The sequence below is a fragment of the Aplysia californica genome, unplaced genomic scaffold (assembly GCF_000002075.1).
Source record: "Aplysia californica isolate F4 #8 unplaced genomic scaffold, AplCal3.0 scaffold00718, whole genome shotgun sequence".
Classification (NCBI taxonomy): domain Eukaryota; kingdom Metazoa; phylum Mollusca; class Gastropoda; order Aplysiida; family Aplysiidae; genus Aplysia; species Aplysia californica.
The window spans coordinates 239,138-255,947 of record NW_004797988.1 but is presented as its reverse complement, the minus strand read 5'-3'; the positions used below and the strand labels follow the sequence as shown (position 1 = coordinate 255,947).

At 40.5% G+C, this 16,810-nt stretch overlaps 2 protein-coding genes across 5 annotated transcripts in view; both read left to right on the top strand.

The window, feature by feature from the left end:
• LOC101853886 (phosphatidate phosphatase LPIN3-like) overlaps window positions 1–15,542 on the top strand; it is a 16,749-nt gene extending 1,207 nt beyond the window's left edge. Inside the window, exons 1-17 of one of the 4 annotated variants that reach the window (XM_005108766.2) lie at window positions 423–575; window positions 1,968–2,246; window positions 2,681–2,779; window positions 3,309–3,814; window positions 4,261–4,457; window positions 4,947–5,097; window positions 5,476–5,745; window positions 6,117–6,186; window positions 6,798–6,806; window positions 9,666–9,866; window positions 10,302–10,390; window positions 11,070–11,292; window positions 11,850–11,998; window positions 12,361–12,600; window positions 13,326–13,434; window positions 14,041–14,144; window positions 14,785–15,542. In XM_005108766.2, the coding sequence (XP_005108823.1) occupies window positions 2,055–2,246; window positions 2,681–2,779; window positions 3,309–3,814; window positions 4,261–4,457; window positions 4,947–5,097; window positions 5,476–5,745; window positions 6,117–6,186; window positions 6,798–6,806; window positions 9,666–9,866; window positions 10,302–10,390; window positions 11,070–11,292; window positions 11,850–11,998; window positions 12,361–12,600; window positions 13,326–13,434; window positions 14,041–14,144; window positions 14,785–14,959 (2,784 nt within the window). In that variant the 5' untranslated portion in view covers window positions 423–575; window positions 1,968–2,054 and the 3' untranslated portion in view covers window positions 14,960–15,542. Of the gene's footprint in view, window positions 1–422; window positions 576–746; window positions 858–1,967; window positions 2,247–2,680; window positions 2,780–3,308; window positions 3,815–4,260; window positions 4,458–4,946; window positions 5,098–5,475; window positions 5,746–6,116; window positions 6,187–6,797; window positions 6,807–9,665; window positions 9,867–10,301; window positions 10,391–11,069; window positions 11,293–11,849; window positions 11,999–12,360; window positions 12,601–13,325; window positions 13,435–14,040; window positions 14,145–14,784 lie in introns of those variants that run through there. The other 3 variants (XM_005108767.3, XM_005108765.2, XM_013088294.2) reach the window with 3 other exon arrangements.
• Window positions 14,785–16,810, top strand: LOC106013206 (the record flags this gene model as incomplete). Its single annotated transcript, XM_013088295.1, is given in 1 exon segment — window positions 14,785–16,810. A coding segment is annotated over 1 exon segment (1,005 nt). The 5' UTR covers window positions 14,785–15,544.

Sequence of the window (16,810 nt, the reverse complement as noted above, 5' to 3'; positions counted from 1 at the left end):
CCCCCCACCCCTTCCCCGAACTCCACACTACTTACGCATTATTGTGTATTAGATATCTCTCCCGAACAAATTTTTATCCTCTCTGCTCTATCCTTTAAAGGCAGATTTTTGGTCTTTTTTAACTTTACCATTCGGAACAATTCTTCCCTCTTACCAATCTCACTGATCTACGATTTTGTTTTGTTTGTTTGTTTTTTTAATGGCTGAGCCAGTGCCTGTTGCATGACCTATTTTTTTTCTCCGGCGGGTAGAAATTCACCTACCCCAGCCCTCTCCCCTTTCCCCTCCTTCCCCATTTCCCCTTCATCAAGTCCCGCCTTTGATACTGAAAATAGAATCATCGGACCTCTTTTTCGACCAATCAAATCGCCTTATTCTAGTACGGCCTCCAACCTGACCTCATAACGCAGGTCACATGATCGTCTGATCGGCTGACTGTCGAACGGCGAACGCCCGACACCGGGGGATTTCTGTTGAGGCTGGGAGAGCCGTATCACCTTATCCTTATATTATCGATATCTCTCAATATATAAACGCCAGTTTTGGATTGTGTACTCAGTTGTTAAAGAGTCAAGGTTTGTATAAATCAATTTATGTGCGTGGTTTCTTTGCCCAGCATAGTTTTGTAATTCAATCGAGATGATGAAGGGCTTAGATTACTTAGGAAAAAGAAAGTCTAGGAAAAAAACCCACTTTACACACTCTTCTCAGAGGAAGTGACCTTTGGACTCTGTTGTGGCATGAAGTAATGATTCCAATTTCAGGATGGTTAGAACTAAGGGCCTAGACTGAGGTTGTGGTTGTGTTGTGACTTGACTTCTTGTGACAACAATTGGTGAAGCTGTTTGCTGTTTGAGGTAGATCTAGATTGATGAAACGTGATGTTATTATGGCTTACAAAAGAACTGTTTCCTACATCAGAGAAACATTTGATAGTTTTATGACTTGTCACGTTTGTTCTGTTGTCAAAGAAGAAAGACTTTCTGCCACATGATGTTAGAGAGTCTTAGACTCACTACTCAGTCTCAGTCTAGAATCTAGAATGTAATCTAGATCTAGATCTAGATCTAGAATCTAGATTCTAGATTCTAGAGCTAGAGAATCTTGATTCTAGGATATTTTAACCGTCAGTCGCCGGGTTTTGTCTCCGGATCTTATTATCCTGTCATTTTTTCATCATGATTCTCATTTCCAGTGCCAGTGCTGAGCTTGAATCGTCTTCTGGACCTGAAAATGAATAGGCCTAGATCTAGAAGGCCAATCTCTAGACTGGCTAAAGATTAGATCGGTGATTTACTTTACATTTCTGTTCTTCTGGCTCTGGTTTCATTCTAAAACAAGAATCTGAACTAAATTCAATTTTACTTTCACTCCCAGCCCAGGCATTGTTCTGCAGTATTCTGGCCTCATTTTTATCTACAAAAGCAGAGGTGTCTATTCTCCGGCGTCGCACTGGTCAATAGATGATTAGATAGATCGCTATTCTCTTGCTTCACACACAGTTGCATTATATCTTCTCCACAGCTTTCCATCTCCCCTGTCGGCACGTCCGTTATGGCTTTACACAAACCATGATCGCTGATGTCTGTTGCAGATCTGACACTGGATGGTGATGGTTCTAGATCTAGTCATAAAACCTGGGCCTGGTCTCATAAATTCGATAAAATTTAGGGAATAATCTTCTTTAAAACAGATTGTAATGAAGTCTTGAAACGAGTGGTTGGCAGATGCTCTGGTGTGGTTTGCTCCTTCTTTCCTATCAAACTTATCATGTATATATATATTTTCCTTAAAAATCTCTCCTTTTTATTTGTGTTTATTACTCTCTTGTAACACCTCTAATCTTCGACACTATGACCTAGATCTATTTGTGTTGCAAGTTATGTAAAACTCTCACCAAACTCAAAAACTAAAGCCTCGAGTTTTTGGTTGGTAAATCTAAAATTGTTTACTTTTTATCGTTTCAGGAAGCCCCTACAATGCTCTCCCTTTCACACTGATCAGAGAAATCATTGGGAGGAGACTGACATTCACTAAGCTGCATAATTTCAGAAATGTCGATGAGCTTTGGCTTTGTTGGCAAAGTATTTCAAGGTTTAAAAGGACTATACAATGGAATTAATCCAGCCACCCTGACGGGAGCAATCGATGTCGTGATTATTCAACAAGAAGATGGGACATTTTTGTCATCACCATTTCATGTCCGCTTTGGAAAACTTGGAGTTTTACGCTCCAGGGAAAAAGTGGTATGTCCTTTAAATAGTCAGTATTTAGTAATTTAGTACTATATTTATTTTGTTAATTTAATTAGAACTAAAATGGCTTGCAATTTCCATCATTTGGCCTGTAATGTGAGTGGCTATCATATAAGTTGTGTAAAAATGCCATTCTACTGCTCAGTGTCGATGTGCTTGCTTAAAGTTAAACTGACGCACCATGGCTTTCCTCGGACAATCTTATGGTCAGGTCAAGTGTTATAGAATGGTGCAAATGTTACAAAATATTTCTAATCTATAAGAAAGGGTATATGATCTTGGTGTGCATCAGGAAAAAGCATTAAATTGGAAAGTATATTTTTATGCTTATAAATTGATTCATCACATATTAGTTGATATATATGTAAATATAATATAATATCATTTTTTTTACTTTCATAAAATGTATTGCCCTTCATCCTCAGGTGGACATTGAAATCAATGGGGAATCGACTGATTTGCAGATGAAACTTGGAGAGGCAGGAGAAGCATTCTTTGTCCAAGAAATAGAATCTGAAGAAGAGGTATGTTCATATTTCTTTGTTTTTTAAAATCTAGCTCTGTTTGTATCTTACTGTTTTGATTGTTTTATATTCAGGGGTATATATATATGAGAAATTTGATGGCCAAAGAGGGAAAAACCATCATATGTTGAAAGGGATGTCATTACCTTTGAAGTCCCTCAAGCTGTTTTGTGTTTTGATACAAAATTTATAACTCATTGTTTGTATTTTACCACTTTGATATTGTTGCAGTTACCACTTTGATATTGTTGTTGTCATATTTCGTATACATGAGAAATTTGATGGCCCCTGGGGATTTCTCACCTTCATATATTGAAAGTGATATTATTACCCTTTTAGTCTCCCAAGTTTTTTAAATACAAACTTACCTTCATATATTGAAAGTGATATTATTACCCTTTTAGTCTCCCAAGTTTTTTAAATACAAACTTATAACTGAAATGGAAATTTACTATTTCGATATCTGGTGATTTAATAGAGAGCCTTGATGCAGATGAGGTAACAGTGTTTTCACTTTACTCCCTCTCAGGATGTCCCTGCCTACCTGGCCACGTCGCCGTTGCCCTCCGCCATGCACCTCATGGAAAAGGGCATGGCGGAGCTCCATCAGCAGACTGACTCTTCCGAGGCTGTCTCTGGTACTGGCAGAGTGGCTCCCTCAGAGTCGTTGCTCAAGGTGAAAGACCCCCGCAGCGACAGCTCGTGGGATGAAGCCAAAGCCAGCGGGAGACCCCGTAGGAAAGTCCTTAAGAAGAAAAAGCAGAAGGTGGCCCCTGGAAGGGGAAGCATCCGCTCTGTGTCAATGCCGGAAAATGTGGCGGAGCAGGAAGCAATGTTTGAGATGGAAGTGACGAATTCGTCGGATGATGAGGAAGTGTCCCAGCACATGTTTGTCAGTCTGAGAAGCACGAGCTCACCCCAGATCAAGGACATGGGAAACGTGCAGGGTACTACCAGCCATCGCAGAATGAGTTCACTGGGCAACACTTCATTCGTCACCCCGTTTAGCGATCCTGAGACTTCTCCTATTGGCAGGTAATTATCCATCACATAGCCAGTTTTTAAACAGAGATGAAAAGTGAGTTGAAACACATAGAAGTACGTTACAAAAAGATTTCCGTATCCTGCCCATTCTGCAATGTGTGTGTTAGACTACATTTTCATTTATTCTAGCCTTAGAGGACACATAGCTATTTTGGTAAGTCTTCTGATTTGGACAACTATTAACGTTTCTGAACCTAAGTTAGTTTGAGTTTTCATAGCTGTCTAGCCCTCCTAAAAAGTAAACATAACATAATGCTGTAAGGCATGGATCCTACAAGTTGTCAGTCAGTAGCATTATAATGTTATCTACACACAGGTCACAACTGTTTAGTTCTGTTTAGTGCGTCATTGTACCCTGTCCATATACTTAATCTTGTGTGTATTTTTCCCCCTAGCCCTGTTGGCTCTAACATGTGTGTTTATTTCCCCATTCACAGCCCGGTCGGCTCAAGGCCTTCCACCCCCAAGAGTGACACAGAGGTAGACAAGCAGCACACAGAGGAAAATCAGACCTCAGTGCTGATGGAAAACAGTGCCACCTGGCAGTGGGGACAGTTCCCCAAGAACTTGGAGGCCGTCACCGCTTGTGCTGAAAGTGGGGAGCCACTTAGAAAGGCTGGATTAGAAGATGCTGGTGAGTTGGACGTTTATTGACAAAAGCGTGCTATTATAACAACAGTTATTTTTGGAATAGGTGTTGATGAATATATTTAGACTTGTGATTTTGAATTGGCTTTAAGTTAATGTTTCTACTTCAAGGGCCTTCCTATTTGCCGGTTTTTTTCCTCTCTGTGATGGTCTTGAAAGTGCCTGCTTATGGGTTGAGAAGACTATTCTACTTTTATGTTTTATTCTTAAGATATTTTAAACTCTATCTGGCTTCCGGTTGTGGTAGGGATGTGAAACGTTTACCAGTTCCATTGCCTTTTTTGTTGCATTAACTGTAAATCAAAGTGCAAGAAGTTTATGACTGCAGAGATGTTGTGTATTTTGTTCAAGCTATTGCCTTTTTTGTTTTAGTCGTTTCGAATATCTGGATTAGTGGCTTCTGAATTTTTAATTTAAAAGGGAGGAAAATACTTCTGATTACGTTATATGTTTTCATTTTGCAAATCCTCATCAGCTCAAGCCTCTGGTGGTTTCATGTCCATGTGGACTGCCAAGCCAAAATCGGTCCCTGAGAAGAAAAGCCAGGCTCCGGAGGGTATCTATCTAGATGATCTTGCCAGCATGGATGATCCAGAGATGGCGAGGATCTATCTAGGCAGGCCCAGGTGAGGGTTGTTAGTTTTGTGTAATAGTTTGAGTCTAGGAGAGACCTTATATTTTTATGGTTGATTTCTTGTGTCTATGTAAGGCTTTCTGGGTTATACTTGGCTTTGTGTGACCGTCTTTGTGTTTAAGAAAAAAAAAGCTGAGAAGTTGTCCAGTGATTTTGTAATTGCCAGGTTGTTATTTACTGTGGGCTTTTTAAGTACCAGCCATTTCTGTGAATAGCTGGACTTTAGCACATCCTATTTTTTTCGTTTACATCCATTGTGTTCTTTCGGTCGGTCTCTTACTTTTTTCATGATTTCATGCTGGAATTGACCATTTTTGTGTGACCTTGCTTCTTTTTGCTCAAACCACTCTGCACTTGATTTTACTTTCAGAGAGAAGGAGGATGACACAGAATCTGGCCGTGGTCAGTCCTTGCCCCAGTCCCCAAACTCTGTGGAGGGAGCTATAGGAGGGCCAGTCAGTTTCACCATGTCCGAAGTGAGGCACCTGGGTCCGGTCTCCCTCTCTTTGTGCGGTGGCCTCAACGACCAAGAGGGGATCTCGCTGGACAAGTTTATGCAGAAAGTTGTCACGTTTGAGGACCTGGCTGACCATCCCAACATCACCCTCAACCCAGACCTGGTGGTGAAAATTCACGACAAGTGAGTCTCATAAAAACAGGAATGAAGAAAAGATTACCTCTTTGTTCTTCCCTTGCACTAAGAGTATGAGAGAATTCATACACAAGTTTTATTTGAGAAGACAAATGTGAACTTATTGTTCTGGACTACATGTGCTAATTTGGTAGATAATTATACTGGCTACTTTGGTTGGTGGGGGGCTGCCTGCTAGGGGCTGCTTAATGCTCTTTTCAGGTACAAAACCATTCTTTAAACTTTGATAAGGAACTCTGAAAGAGAACATTTGACGTTCAGTAATTTGTAAATATATATGCCTTTTATAATGTAAGTGTATCTTTTATACTGTTTGATGAATTAACAGTTTACTGACTGTAATTGCTTTGTCCATGCAGGTATTACAATTGGTCTACAGCAGGACCCATGGTGCTTTCCCAAATCGTCTTCCATAAACAGTTGCCAGAGGTAAGTTCCTTCATGCTACATTTTATATAATCAGTGAGCTCTATGTAACTGTCCATCCTTCCTTCCGTACCCATTGTCTTGTCCTCTGTATGTTCAATTGAAGTTCAAATTGCTGAAAGTGAGGTTGGAGAACTTCCTCGAAAAGGATTCATTTTTCCTGATTGATGCAATTTGCATGGAATGAGAGGTTTTTGCCTTTTCATCATTGTAATGCATGTTGATTTGGCAATTTTATTTAAAGCTATTTGTCATGAAATTTCTTTTAGTGGTCAGTTTCTTATGGTTTGGGCCTAGTGTTGTAGAATATCTTAAAAACACTTTTGCCTCGTAGTGACTGAATGTATGAAGTGGCGGTTTGTGAGGTGTTGTCACTTGTTGTGCTTGTTTTAGCATGAGGAAACATGATGGATGTGATTTTTGTATGTCGTGTGTCAAGTGTTACAATAGCTTTGCTAGTTTTCTGTGTCGATGGAAGTTGTGGAGAGTCAGGTCAAAAGACATGTTTGGGAACATCATTTATCTGAATGGTTGCAATGAAATTGAAGTATGCTCCGTAAGAAAACAATTGTGAGGAGATTTGTAGAACTATTTTCCATCCTCTTTTTGTGCAGCCCACCAAGGTAAGTCCTCATATGATGCGACTTTCCATTGGCTACTGCTTACTTAACCAAAACACCCTGGCATAGTCTAGGTTCCCATGATGAGTAAAGTTTAAAACACAACAGCCCTGAAAAGCTTTGAAGAAACCTGAAGTCTTTTGACTGAACTCCTATCGGCCAGAATGACACGTTCCGTGTCATTTCAGTTTACTCCCTTCCGTCAGAATGGCACGGAACATGATGCTTTCACATCCCCTAATTGAATGCACATTTCCATCCTGTCCTCCAAATCCATGTTAATAATGTTGGTTAAGTTAAAAACAGACGTGATACTTCTTTGTATCTTTATGAGAATTCGAAGCTTGAAAGCGTATATTTGGAATTACCAGGCGTTGTATCACCGACAATTTGGAATCTGAAATCTGAGGTACTTCCCAAATTAATATATTTAATCAAATCCTTCTATGTTACACCTTTTTTTCTGAATCCAATCTCAATATCCCCTCTCTAGATTTTGCTAATAGTTATTTATTTGCATGGTTAACGATAAAAGATTTAAAATTGTCGGTGAATGACAGAACAGATTAAATTCTGACTGTTCGGGAAAACCCCTAAAACTAATTCTGGCTGATAAGAGTATTAAGAACAAAGGGGAAGGGGAAGGCTAGAAATAATCTGATTTAAGTTTTACTCTTTCATTACTTTCTAACAAACAAAAGGAAGAATCTCTTCCTTGAGACTGAAGTTTGAGAAGGGGATACAATCAAAATATTTTAATTGGATAACCTCTCCTTCTACGGAATGTGTGAAAATAAGATACTGAACTGAGAGGAAGAACTCTGCAAAGCAGAGTAGAATGAATACCGCATCTCTTCCATGGGTCAACGATTTTGGAGAACGACCAGCAGAAAACAATGTCCCCAATTGCCCTGTGTCCATTCGGCTGAATTCTCTCAAGTAGCTTAGTATGTGTGGAGTGACAGCACCCTGAGCTTATGCTGTCCCTTTTGTGGCACCTTTTTTTTTTCTTCTATAATCTCCCAAGCCCAAGTATTTGTTTGCATGAAATTTGACATTTAAGTTTAAGCTCCTACTCTGGAAATAACAATTTATATCGCAATGTACAGCTTTAACTTATCCCTGCGAGGAAACTTGAGGTACTTTAGAAAGTACAGTACAAATAATGTACAGCTTTGACTTATCATCCTTGGGGGGAAAAGTTGGGTTACAATAGAAAAACCAGTACAGTGCACAAACGCAAAATAGTGGGGGGGGGGGGGGGGGGCAACATCAGCATTTGATAATATACAAAGTAACACAAATGAAGACAATAGTATTACAAAAACATGCCTCTACTGGTTGCCATAGCCCAATGCACTGTGCTCTTTTGCAGCTGGGGGAACTGAGAAAAGTAGGACTTTTCCTAAAAATAGACTTACATTTCCCACACTATTATTAGGAGTTGATCTCACCTCTCTTATGATAAAAATAAGAGTGGTCATGTTTGGCAGCTTCAATGATGGTTGATAATGTGAAAAGATAATGACTAAATCTACTAGTGAAATGGTCAAGCTATGGCAAAAACAGCAAAATGACAACATAGGACCATAAAAAGCTGCCAGTGATTTTTGGGGAACCAGTGATGAACCCTTGATACTATGCTTGATTGTAAATATTATTTTATGCAACCGTGTGTCTTGTTGTGAAATTCCTTGTGTATCATTCTTTGCCTTCCCTGTGTGTTGTTTGTCATTTTATTTTTTCATTGTTTGCTTAGGGACTTGTATGCTGTTCATTGTGTTGAGCAATCAATTGCATACCAGGAATTCAATGCTGAAAATTCCCTTTGTTTTCCTTTCCCAAGTCTGGTTGCAAATCAACGAGAATCGGAGAAACATTTTTGTCCTGTGGCACACACCATTTTGGCTTGAGTTGATTTTGTTGGGCGGATAAAATATCTAGTCAATTATTTTTTTATTTCATTTTTCACATGGTCTAACGCTTGTTTTCCCTCTCAGTTTATGTATTGCGTTTCTTGTCTGCCTTAGAAATACTGGATCCCATTCTCCTTGTGTTCCTCGGTACTTTTCTTTTTTTTTATGTAGAAAAAATATATATATGTTTTTAAAATAAATTTTTGTCTTAATTGCAAATTATAGAACCCTCACACTCGTCTCCCAGATGGTGTGACTTAGTATGTAAACAGTTCTCATCCAGAGAGCTTTTATGAAGCTCACTCATATTCAGTTCTTGCTTGCCGTCTTTTTATAGCAAATGATCCGCAAAGTAATTGTGTGAATGGTGTTTCACATTGTAGTACTCACCCAGGTGTGTGTTTAAAATGTTAATCCAAACTGAGGTGCAGATTTCTTCAAGGTAGCCTATATTGAAGTTATTTCTGATCTATCTGTTTAAGGTGCTCCAATTCTTGACTGTTCCGACAACAATTTTTGGACATCTCAATGGACATTAGCATATTACAGACGCTTTACCTCTTTCTTTCATCAATGCCTCTTGTCTAATTAGTTTTGGAAACGCTACAAGGACTGGATGTTTGGCACACTTAGACAGATTACTGAGTATGAACTCTTGCATTTTTATGATGTGCGTTCTGTTTCAAGAATATTGTGATCTTTTTGGAGTGAAACAAACACTTCATGAAGCTATGTTTTCATATTCTTTTCCTCCCTTTCCCTGCGCAATATTGCCGTGGTTCTGTTGATGTGCTCTGATATTCTTCTCTTATTTGAAAATCCCTCTTTTGTTTGTCTATCTTAACTTACATTTCCCTTGCACTTAACAACAGTTAATGCGTCAATGTGCTTCTCTTTACTCAAACTTTAAAAATTCAAGTCCCGTGTTTGTTTGTTTTTTCAACAGCCGGCTGTGAAAGGCCTGGAAAAGGAGCACATGCCAAAGAAAGAGAAGAAAAAGAAAAAGAGCTCCTGGTTCTCCTGGGGCCGGTCGGCAGAGACGGAGGCTGATATAGAGACTGGCCTGCCCACGACTGATTCCAGTGAGGGCTTGAACTCTGTCACGGGCTCTGCTTCCACTTCTACTCTCACAGAGTCCAGTCAGATGGTCAGTATTTGCTGTCAACCGTAAACACTGTTGATTGTAACATGTACATGTGTTAACAAATTGTCTGTGTGAGATTCATTCAAAACCCAACGCACAATATGGCTCACTGAAGTTGATACCAATTCTGAATTTTTCAGGTCTTTTCAGAGGTCTCTTTGCAAAGGTTAAATCTTATTGATTTTTTAAGTGATATATTGGGCCTTGGATTAAAAAAAAAATCGATTTGGAGGGGGGGGGGGCATTTCGGATTAAATATTTTACCCCTTTCTGAGCTAACAACAAGAACTGTGAATCTGACTGTAGTGGTCAGATGTTGTCGTATTGACAGATGTGCCGACTATTCCAGATAAATCACTCAGTTAATAGGTCTTACTGATTGTGTGGCATAGAAAGATTTGTCTGCATTGAGCTCACAGATCTTATTATGTTTTACAGAAAGATCTGTCTGCGTCGATGTCTCCCCCTGACAGTCCTGGCCATAGTGCCTCAGATAGCCAGAGAAAGCACAGGACCTCTGAGACCAGGTAAATGGAGGGTCTGTGTGGATGTGTTTAGTGTGTGTGTGTGTATATGAATGTGTATGTGTATGAGACCGGGTAAATGGAGGGTCTGTGTGGATGTGTTTAAGTGTGTGTGTGTATGAATGTGTGTGTGTATGAGACCAGGTGAGTGGAGGGTCTGTGTGGATGTGTTTAAGTGTGTGTGTGTATGAATGTGTGTGTGTATGAGACCAGGTAAGTGGAGGGTCTGTGTGGATGTGTTTAAGTGTGTGTGTGTGTATGAGACCAGGTAAATGGAGGGTCTGTGTGGATGTGGATGTCTTGAGAACCAAGTGAAGGAAGAGCTTGGAGTTACTTACTTCAGTTTGAATCTTCAACAAATCTTGTCTTTTATCAGTCGTGGTGGTCAGGAACAGTTATGTTTTTGATTACATCTATGAAATTGTATGTGTAAAAATGTTTAAACTATACATTGCTTCTCGTAAATATACTTCTGGAACAGATCAGAGGAAAATTAAGAAGTCATGATGAAAGGTGTTACAGAAGACATCTCAGTTCCTGTTTATATGTGTGTGCTATGAGCGGATGGTTTAAAATGATGAACATGAAAACAATTTGATAAATAAAAGAGAAAAGTGTCTTTCTGAATTCCTTCAAAATCATTTCGACACCCATTGTCATTTTGTTTTGCTTTTCCTGCTAGATTGCTTTCGGAGGAAAACACGTCGACAGAGACGGACACAGATGCTTCCGAGAAGGAGCCCTCTAAGTCGCCGTCGCCTCCAACTGTGAGCTCCGACCTGAGCCAGCACACAGAGGAAGTGGAGATCATCCGCCGCCATCGTTCATCCACCTCAGACTCCTTCATTGAGAAGACCAAGAGAGTCAAGTTCATCAAGACGCTGAGATTGTCTTCTGAGCAAGTTGTAAGTTTTGTTTTTCTACCTTTTCAGCTGTATTAGTTTTTTAAAGTTAAGTAGAACTTCTTGAAAAGGATAGAACAGTATTTTCACCAAAGTATTACATCTCACAATTTTTATTTGAGGGGAAGTTAGTGCGATTAATTTGAGAAATATAGCCGCCAAGTTTTGTTGAAAAGAAAAGCCATAAAACAAGTTCAGTGTTTCAGGTGGTTCAAATAAGTTTTTGAAGTGCTTCACTGGCCATGAATGTAAAAAAATATGTCTGTGTTACAATTTGATTTTTATATCCTTATGTGATTCCCAAAAACTCGTGTGCCCCCCCCTAGAAAATGTTCTACATGTGTCTGAAATGTTTTGTAGAAAAAGTAGAAGTGAAAAGAGGTAGAGGTAGGCTGCAGGATTTTTTTTGAGGAAAGGAGCAGACAAATGAGTGGTGGTGAACCATGATTGCTGATGTCTGTTACAGATGTAGCATTTTTAGATTAATTGTTGCCTTGTAGGTTCTGATAGTTTTCAACAAGTTTTTTCCCCTTGCTAAATTTGGCTCTTGAATTATCCAGGGCAAGATGAACCTGAAGAGTGGACGTAATGAGGTGATCTTCTCAGTGACCACACAGTATCAGGGCACCACTCGCTGCGTTTCGCACGTCTACCTTTGGCACTACAGCGACAAGATCGTCATCTCAGATATTGATGGAACCATCACAAAGTGAGTAGAGCATTAAATGGATTGTTAAATGTTTGCTGCTTATATAATTGTGAGAAGGGTCTGTTTATAAGTGTGTGCACAACATAGCTTTGTACAAATTCATAAGGGTCACATTTTTTTTTCTTCTCCTATTATGGGAGCGTTGAAATTTTTCTTTTTCTAGTGCAGTCTTTTTTTATTTTGGATGTCTGTTTTGGGTGTCACATATTGAAATGGCTGTAGTTGAGATCCCATCGCTTTCCAGTTCACAAATAGTGAACTAGACTACTTGTATAACTTTATTGTTTAATATAGTTTGTAAAGGATGCTACAAAATGAATACATACGTAATACAAGTAACAATTTTAATGTTTTGCTTCCAGGTCGGATGCTCTTGGCCACATCATGCCCATCCTGGGCCGTGACTGGTCCCAGTCTGGGGTGACTGAGCTCTTCACCCGCATCAACAACAACGGCTACAAGCTAATCTACCTGTCGGCGCGCGCCATTGGCCAGAGTCGCAGCACCAAGGACATGCTGAGGAACATCAAACAAGGAAATCTGGTGCTGCCCGAGGGACCAATCTTCCTGAACCCCACCTCACTGTTCAGCGCTTTCCACCGGTCAGTTGCTGTCTCATCAGTATTGTAGTTTTTGTCCAGCCCCCCCCCCCCCCCCCTCCTTCCAAATTGTTTATCAAGGGGTTTTTCTGAAGGCATGTCTCATCAATATTTATATCGGTGGTTGGAGGGGGCCACTGGTAGGTCCCTCTGTTGTTTCTTCCAGTCTCACTCTTTTCCTGTAGTAAATGGCCATTATCTCTACTAAAAATGAGTCAATATCTAACTATTGAGCATGCACGCTGCGAAATACACGCAAAACGAAGATTGTCAGGTCCTCAAATTTTTCTTATACGTGTATATTTTTTTGTTATTCAAAAGATGTGCATAGTGAAATATGTACATAATGAAAAGATTTCCGTGTCCCACCATTTCGTTATGTGTGTGTTAGTCTGTGCATAGTTGTAGAATCTGTGGGAGCTTTTGTTGTGTTGTTAACCTCTCCTTGCGTTTACTTTGTTGAAGGAATAGTCTGTAGTCTTTTACCGCTTGTGTTTTCATTATTTCTCTTACCATGTCCTGACTTTATAAAGAAAAAGACATTGTTAAAATTTTGAGAGAATGACACTGATTTTACTAATCTGGATCAAGTATATAGACGCGACTGTTTCATACATAACTGTTTTTTTTACTGTTTCTGCTTTCACAGAGAGGTGATTTTGAAGAATCCAGAGGAGTTAGACCCTGTTTCAGACATAACTGTTTTCTTACTGTTTCTGCTTTCACAGAGAGGTGATTTTGAAGAATCCAGAGGAGTTCAAGATCAGTTGCTTGAAAGACATTGCAGCATTATTCCCATCTTCACCTTTCTATGCTGGATTCGGAAACAAAGTTAATGTAAGTAAAGTGAAGTCTGGTGTGAAATCTTTTCTTTAGGCAAGCACTTCAAGCATGTTACAGATGGGGATCTTTTATTCTTCTGGATCAATAGATTGATTACTGCTTTTGAGTTCTACTTCTGGCTACTCTTGCTGGCCTCTTTCTTGTCTCTGTAATGCTTGGTTTAATGGAGGCTACTGGTAGGTTGTTTTTTTCTCTATATATCCCTATATACTTTTTTTTCTTTTGGTGCACTTGCGGGTGGTTGAAGGACACCACACTGGAGGTCATACTCCTTTATCATTATTATTTTTTTATACCTTTCTTTTCCCAGCTCTGAATGATTGTTAGTGTGTTGAAGTGCTCTCTATATTCTCACAAAGAACAAATTTGGGGTGGATGGTTTGTAGGTGCTTGTGTGGTATGTTCCTTCTCTCCTGTCAAACATCTATCGTCCTTATCTCTCCTCCTTCTTTTCTTTCTACTCTAGTAACACTATATTCTTCGGCTCTTGTATGACCTATTTATTTTACTAGTGCCATAAAACTAAGAAACTTTTCTGTTGTTTTTTTACAACGCCCTGGACTTCTCTCATTGGTATGTTATTTATTTTTCTCCATGCAGGATGCAATTGCATACAGAGAACTCAGCATCCCCAACTTTCGGATCTTCACCATCAACCCCCAGGGCCAGCTTAGACACGACCTGTCTCTCACTTTCCTCTCATCGTAAGTTTTACCTTTACAAATAGTTTAAGCATATGCTGTATACACCTGTCAAGTTATTCTTAATTGTAATAGCTGTTTGAATGTAATGAGTATTAAGCATTTTTTAGTAAATGGAAATACGCAGCATAAATGCTATGTAACATTATCATTTTTGCCCAGTGTTTGACGTCAGTCTTTTTTTTAGAACTTTAGAAAAAATTATGCTGTAAAAAATACAACCCATTAAATTTTCCTAAAAGTTCAGGAACAAAGGTTTCTGGGGCTGTTTTAAACTGGTTTCTTAAACTGTATTAGTGGGTGTAGTCTCTTCACAAACAATAGGAGTATGTCAACTGTATGAGTGAACTTAATCTTTTCACAAACTGACTTTCAATTTCAACGTTTCGTTCTATGACATGGGAAGTTTCTTCAGTCTTTTCTTTTTGAATACTTATAGTATAATTGTGCTGAAAGGCAAATTTTGTGAAAATTTGTTCTTGTCACTCAGTTAACACTTGAGAACAGATATGATATCAATTTCTAAAACAATCTGCTCACACTACTCTTTTTCATCTCTTCTCTTCTGTTGTTTTTATCTTTCAAACTTACCAACGGTTTAGCCAGGTATTCATCTTATCCTTGTCTCCCACCATTTTTTCAGCTATTCTGGCATGTCAGACATCGTGGACCACTTCTTTCCGAGCCTTGACCAAGTGGACCGGGGCACCTCCCTGGAGTACAACCCGGTCAACTACTGGAGGGATCCAATCCCCTGCCTCACAGATGATGAGCTGGCCCTCATCTCGGAGACTCAGCAAGAGAAAGAGAAGAAATGACTAACCGATGAGGAGCCGGTGCCTGACAGGGCGATAGCCGAGCAGGATGACTGCTTGCCACAGGGGGAAGGGTACGAAGGGTTGGGGTCTGAGGACTTTTGGGATAGGTGGAAATCAGAAGAGCAGAGCCAGGGGGGAGGAAATTTCAGCAGGAAATATATCGTTAGTACAGATAGAGAAGAATGTATCAGTGGTACAGTGAGAGAAGAATGTATTAGTGGTGTGGATAGTGGGGAATGTATCAGTGGTGCTGATAGTGGGAAATGTGTAGATGGTACAGATAGAAGCGCTGTATCTGAGGTGTTGCTGGACCAGACTGATGGTGTTGGGAATGTGCTCAAGAAAAACAGTCCAGAGAATGAGACTTTGGTGCAAGGGCTTGGGAAGGTGGCCATTGACGTAATTCGGGATGGTGACAGTGACGTCGTCATTGGCGTAACTCAAGATGACAATGATGACAGTGACCAGGTCAAGGGTGTAACTCTTGATGGCAATAATAACCGTGGCCTGGTCATTGGTGTGACTGTAGATGACTGTGGTGACTGTGACCCGTATGTTGTGGTGGGTACGGCGGGTACAGAGACAATGTCAAATGCTGGTGGAGCTGCTGGAAGAGGTGTGCAGCAATTGAATGACTTGGACGGTAGATTGTGCAACAACTGTGAAAGTCAAGACCAGGTTCCCGAGGGTGAGGATGTGTCGAGTATTGTTAAGCGTAACTGTGATGTTGAGAGAGATAAGGTGACCGTGTGTGACTCGTGTACGGAGGCGAGGTCTGAGGACATTGGCGGTCCGGACGAGACAAGAAGCTGTCGTGAGCTGATGCTTGCGCACGCAAGTAGTTCCACACGGGTAGATGATACTTCGTCAACCAAAGGGCCAGCAGAAGGAGCATCTCCGGATGCCAAAGCGTATTGTGATAAGGATTCTCGTTCCATAGAGGGACGGGATGGACAAGAATTGTGTTCAGATTTAGAATGGACAGACTGTATTGTTAGTGATGGTAATGATGATGATGAACTGAGCGAGAACTGTGATTCCACCGGAGCTTCTGTCTCACAGAATGGTGTAACTGCTGTGAATAATGCAGCACCTTTTGATCGTCTTTGCACTGCCGGTGTGAGCATCCGTGGCTCGGTTTCTAGGAAGCCGTGTTGTGAATGCATGAGAAGAAGAATGGTAGCCGTGGTCGCTGGAGACTGTAGTGTGGATAGTCTGCGCGTGGCGTGTTCCTGTGGTGTCTACAGTAAGGATGGCTCCTACTTCAGCCCCATGTGGGAGTGGACTTTTCCCAAGCTGGATAGTCCATTCCTCAATGCTCTCGAGCCAGGAGACTACGCAGACGCCATTGAGGCAGCAGCAGAAGGGGTCACCGCAACGACGTCAACAAATGCGCAGCAGAAGTTGGTGTCGCTGCACCAGCAGAGTGTGGGACGCAGCTCCCCAGTGCCGGGGACGGTGAGCAGACCCTCCTCGCCCCTGCCCCTCTCCTCCTCTACGCAGATGTGCAACAACAGTGGAGAGACGACCATCCCGGTGGTCTCCCTGTTTAACCATTCTGTCAACTTTTGGATCATGGAAGTGGACTAACGACCCTGTACATAATATTTCTATTGTCTTAAAGCCCGGTGCAGTACGTCTTGGGAACTGTTCAGTTTTCAACTTTCAGCATGAAAGTACCATATCATTGTCAGAGATTTAAGTACGGACCCCAAGTTTGTCCTCTCATCTCTGACTGGCTACATTTTTGCTGATTAGTGAAAACCAGACAGTTTGTATGAAAGTCTGCACTTTCCATAAGCGTTGTGTTGATGATCTGATAACAAATAATAATTATTTGTTTGTTTGTCT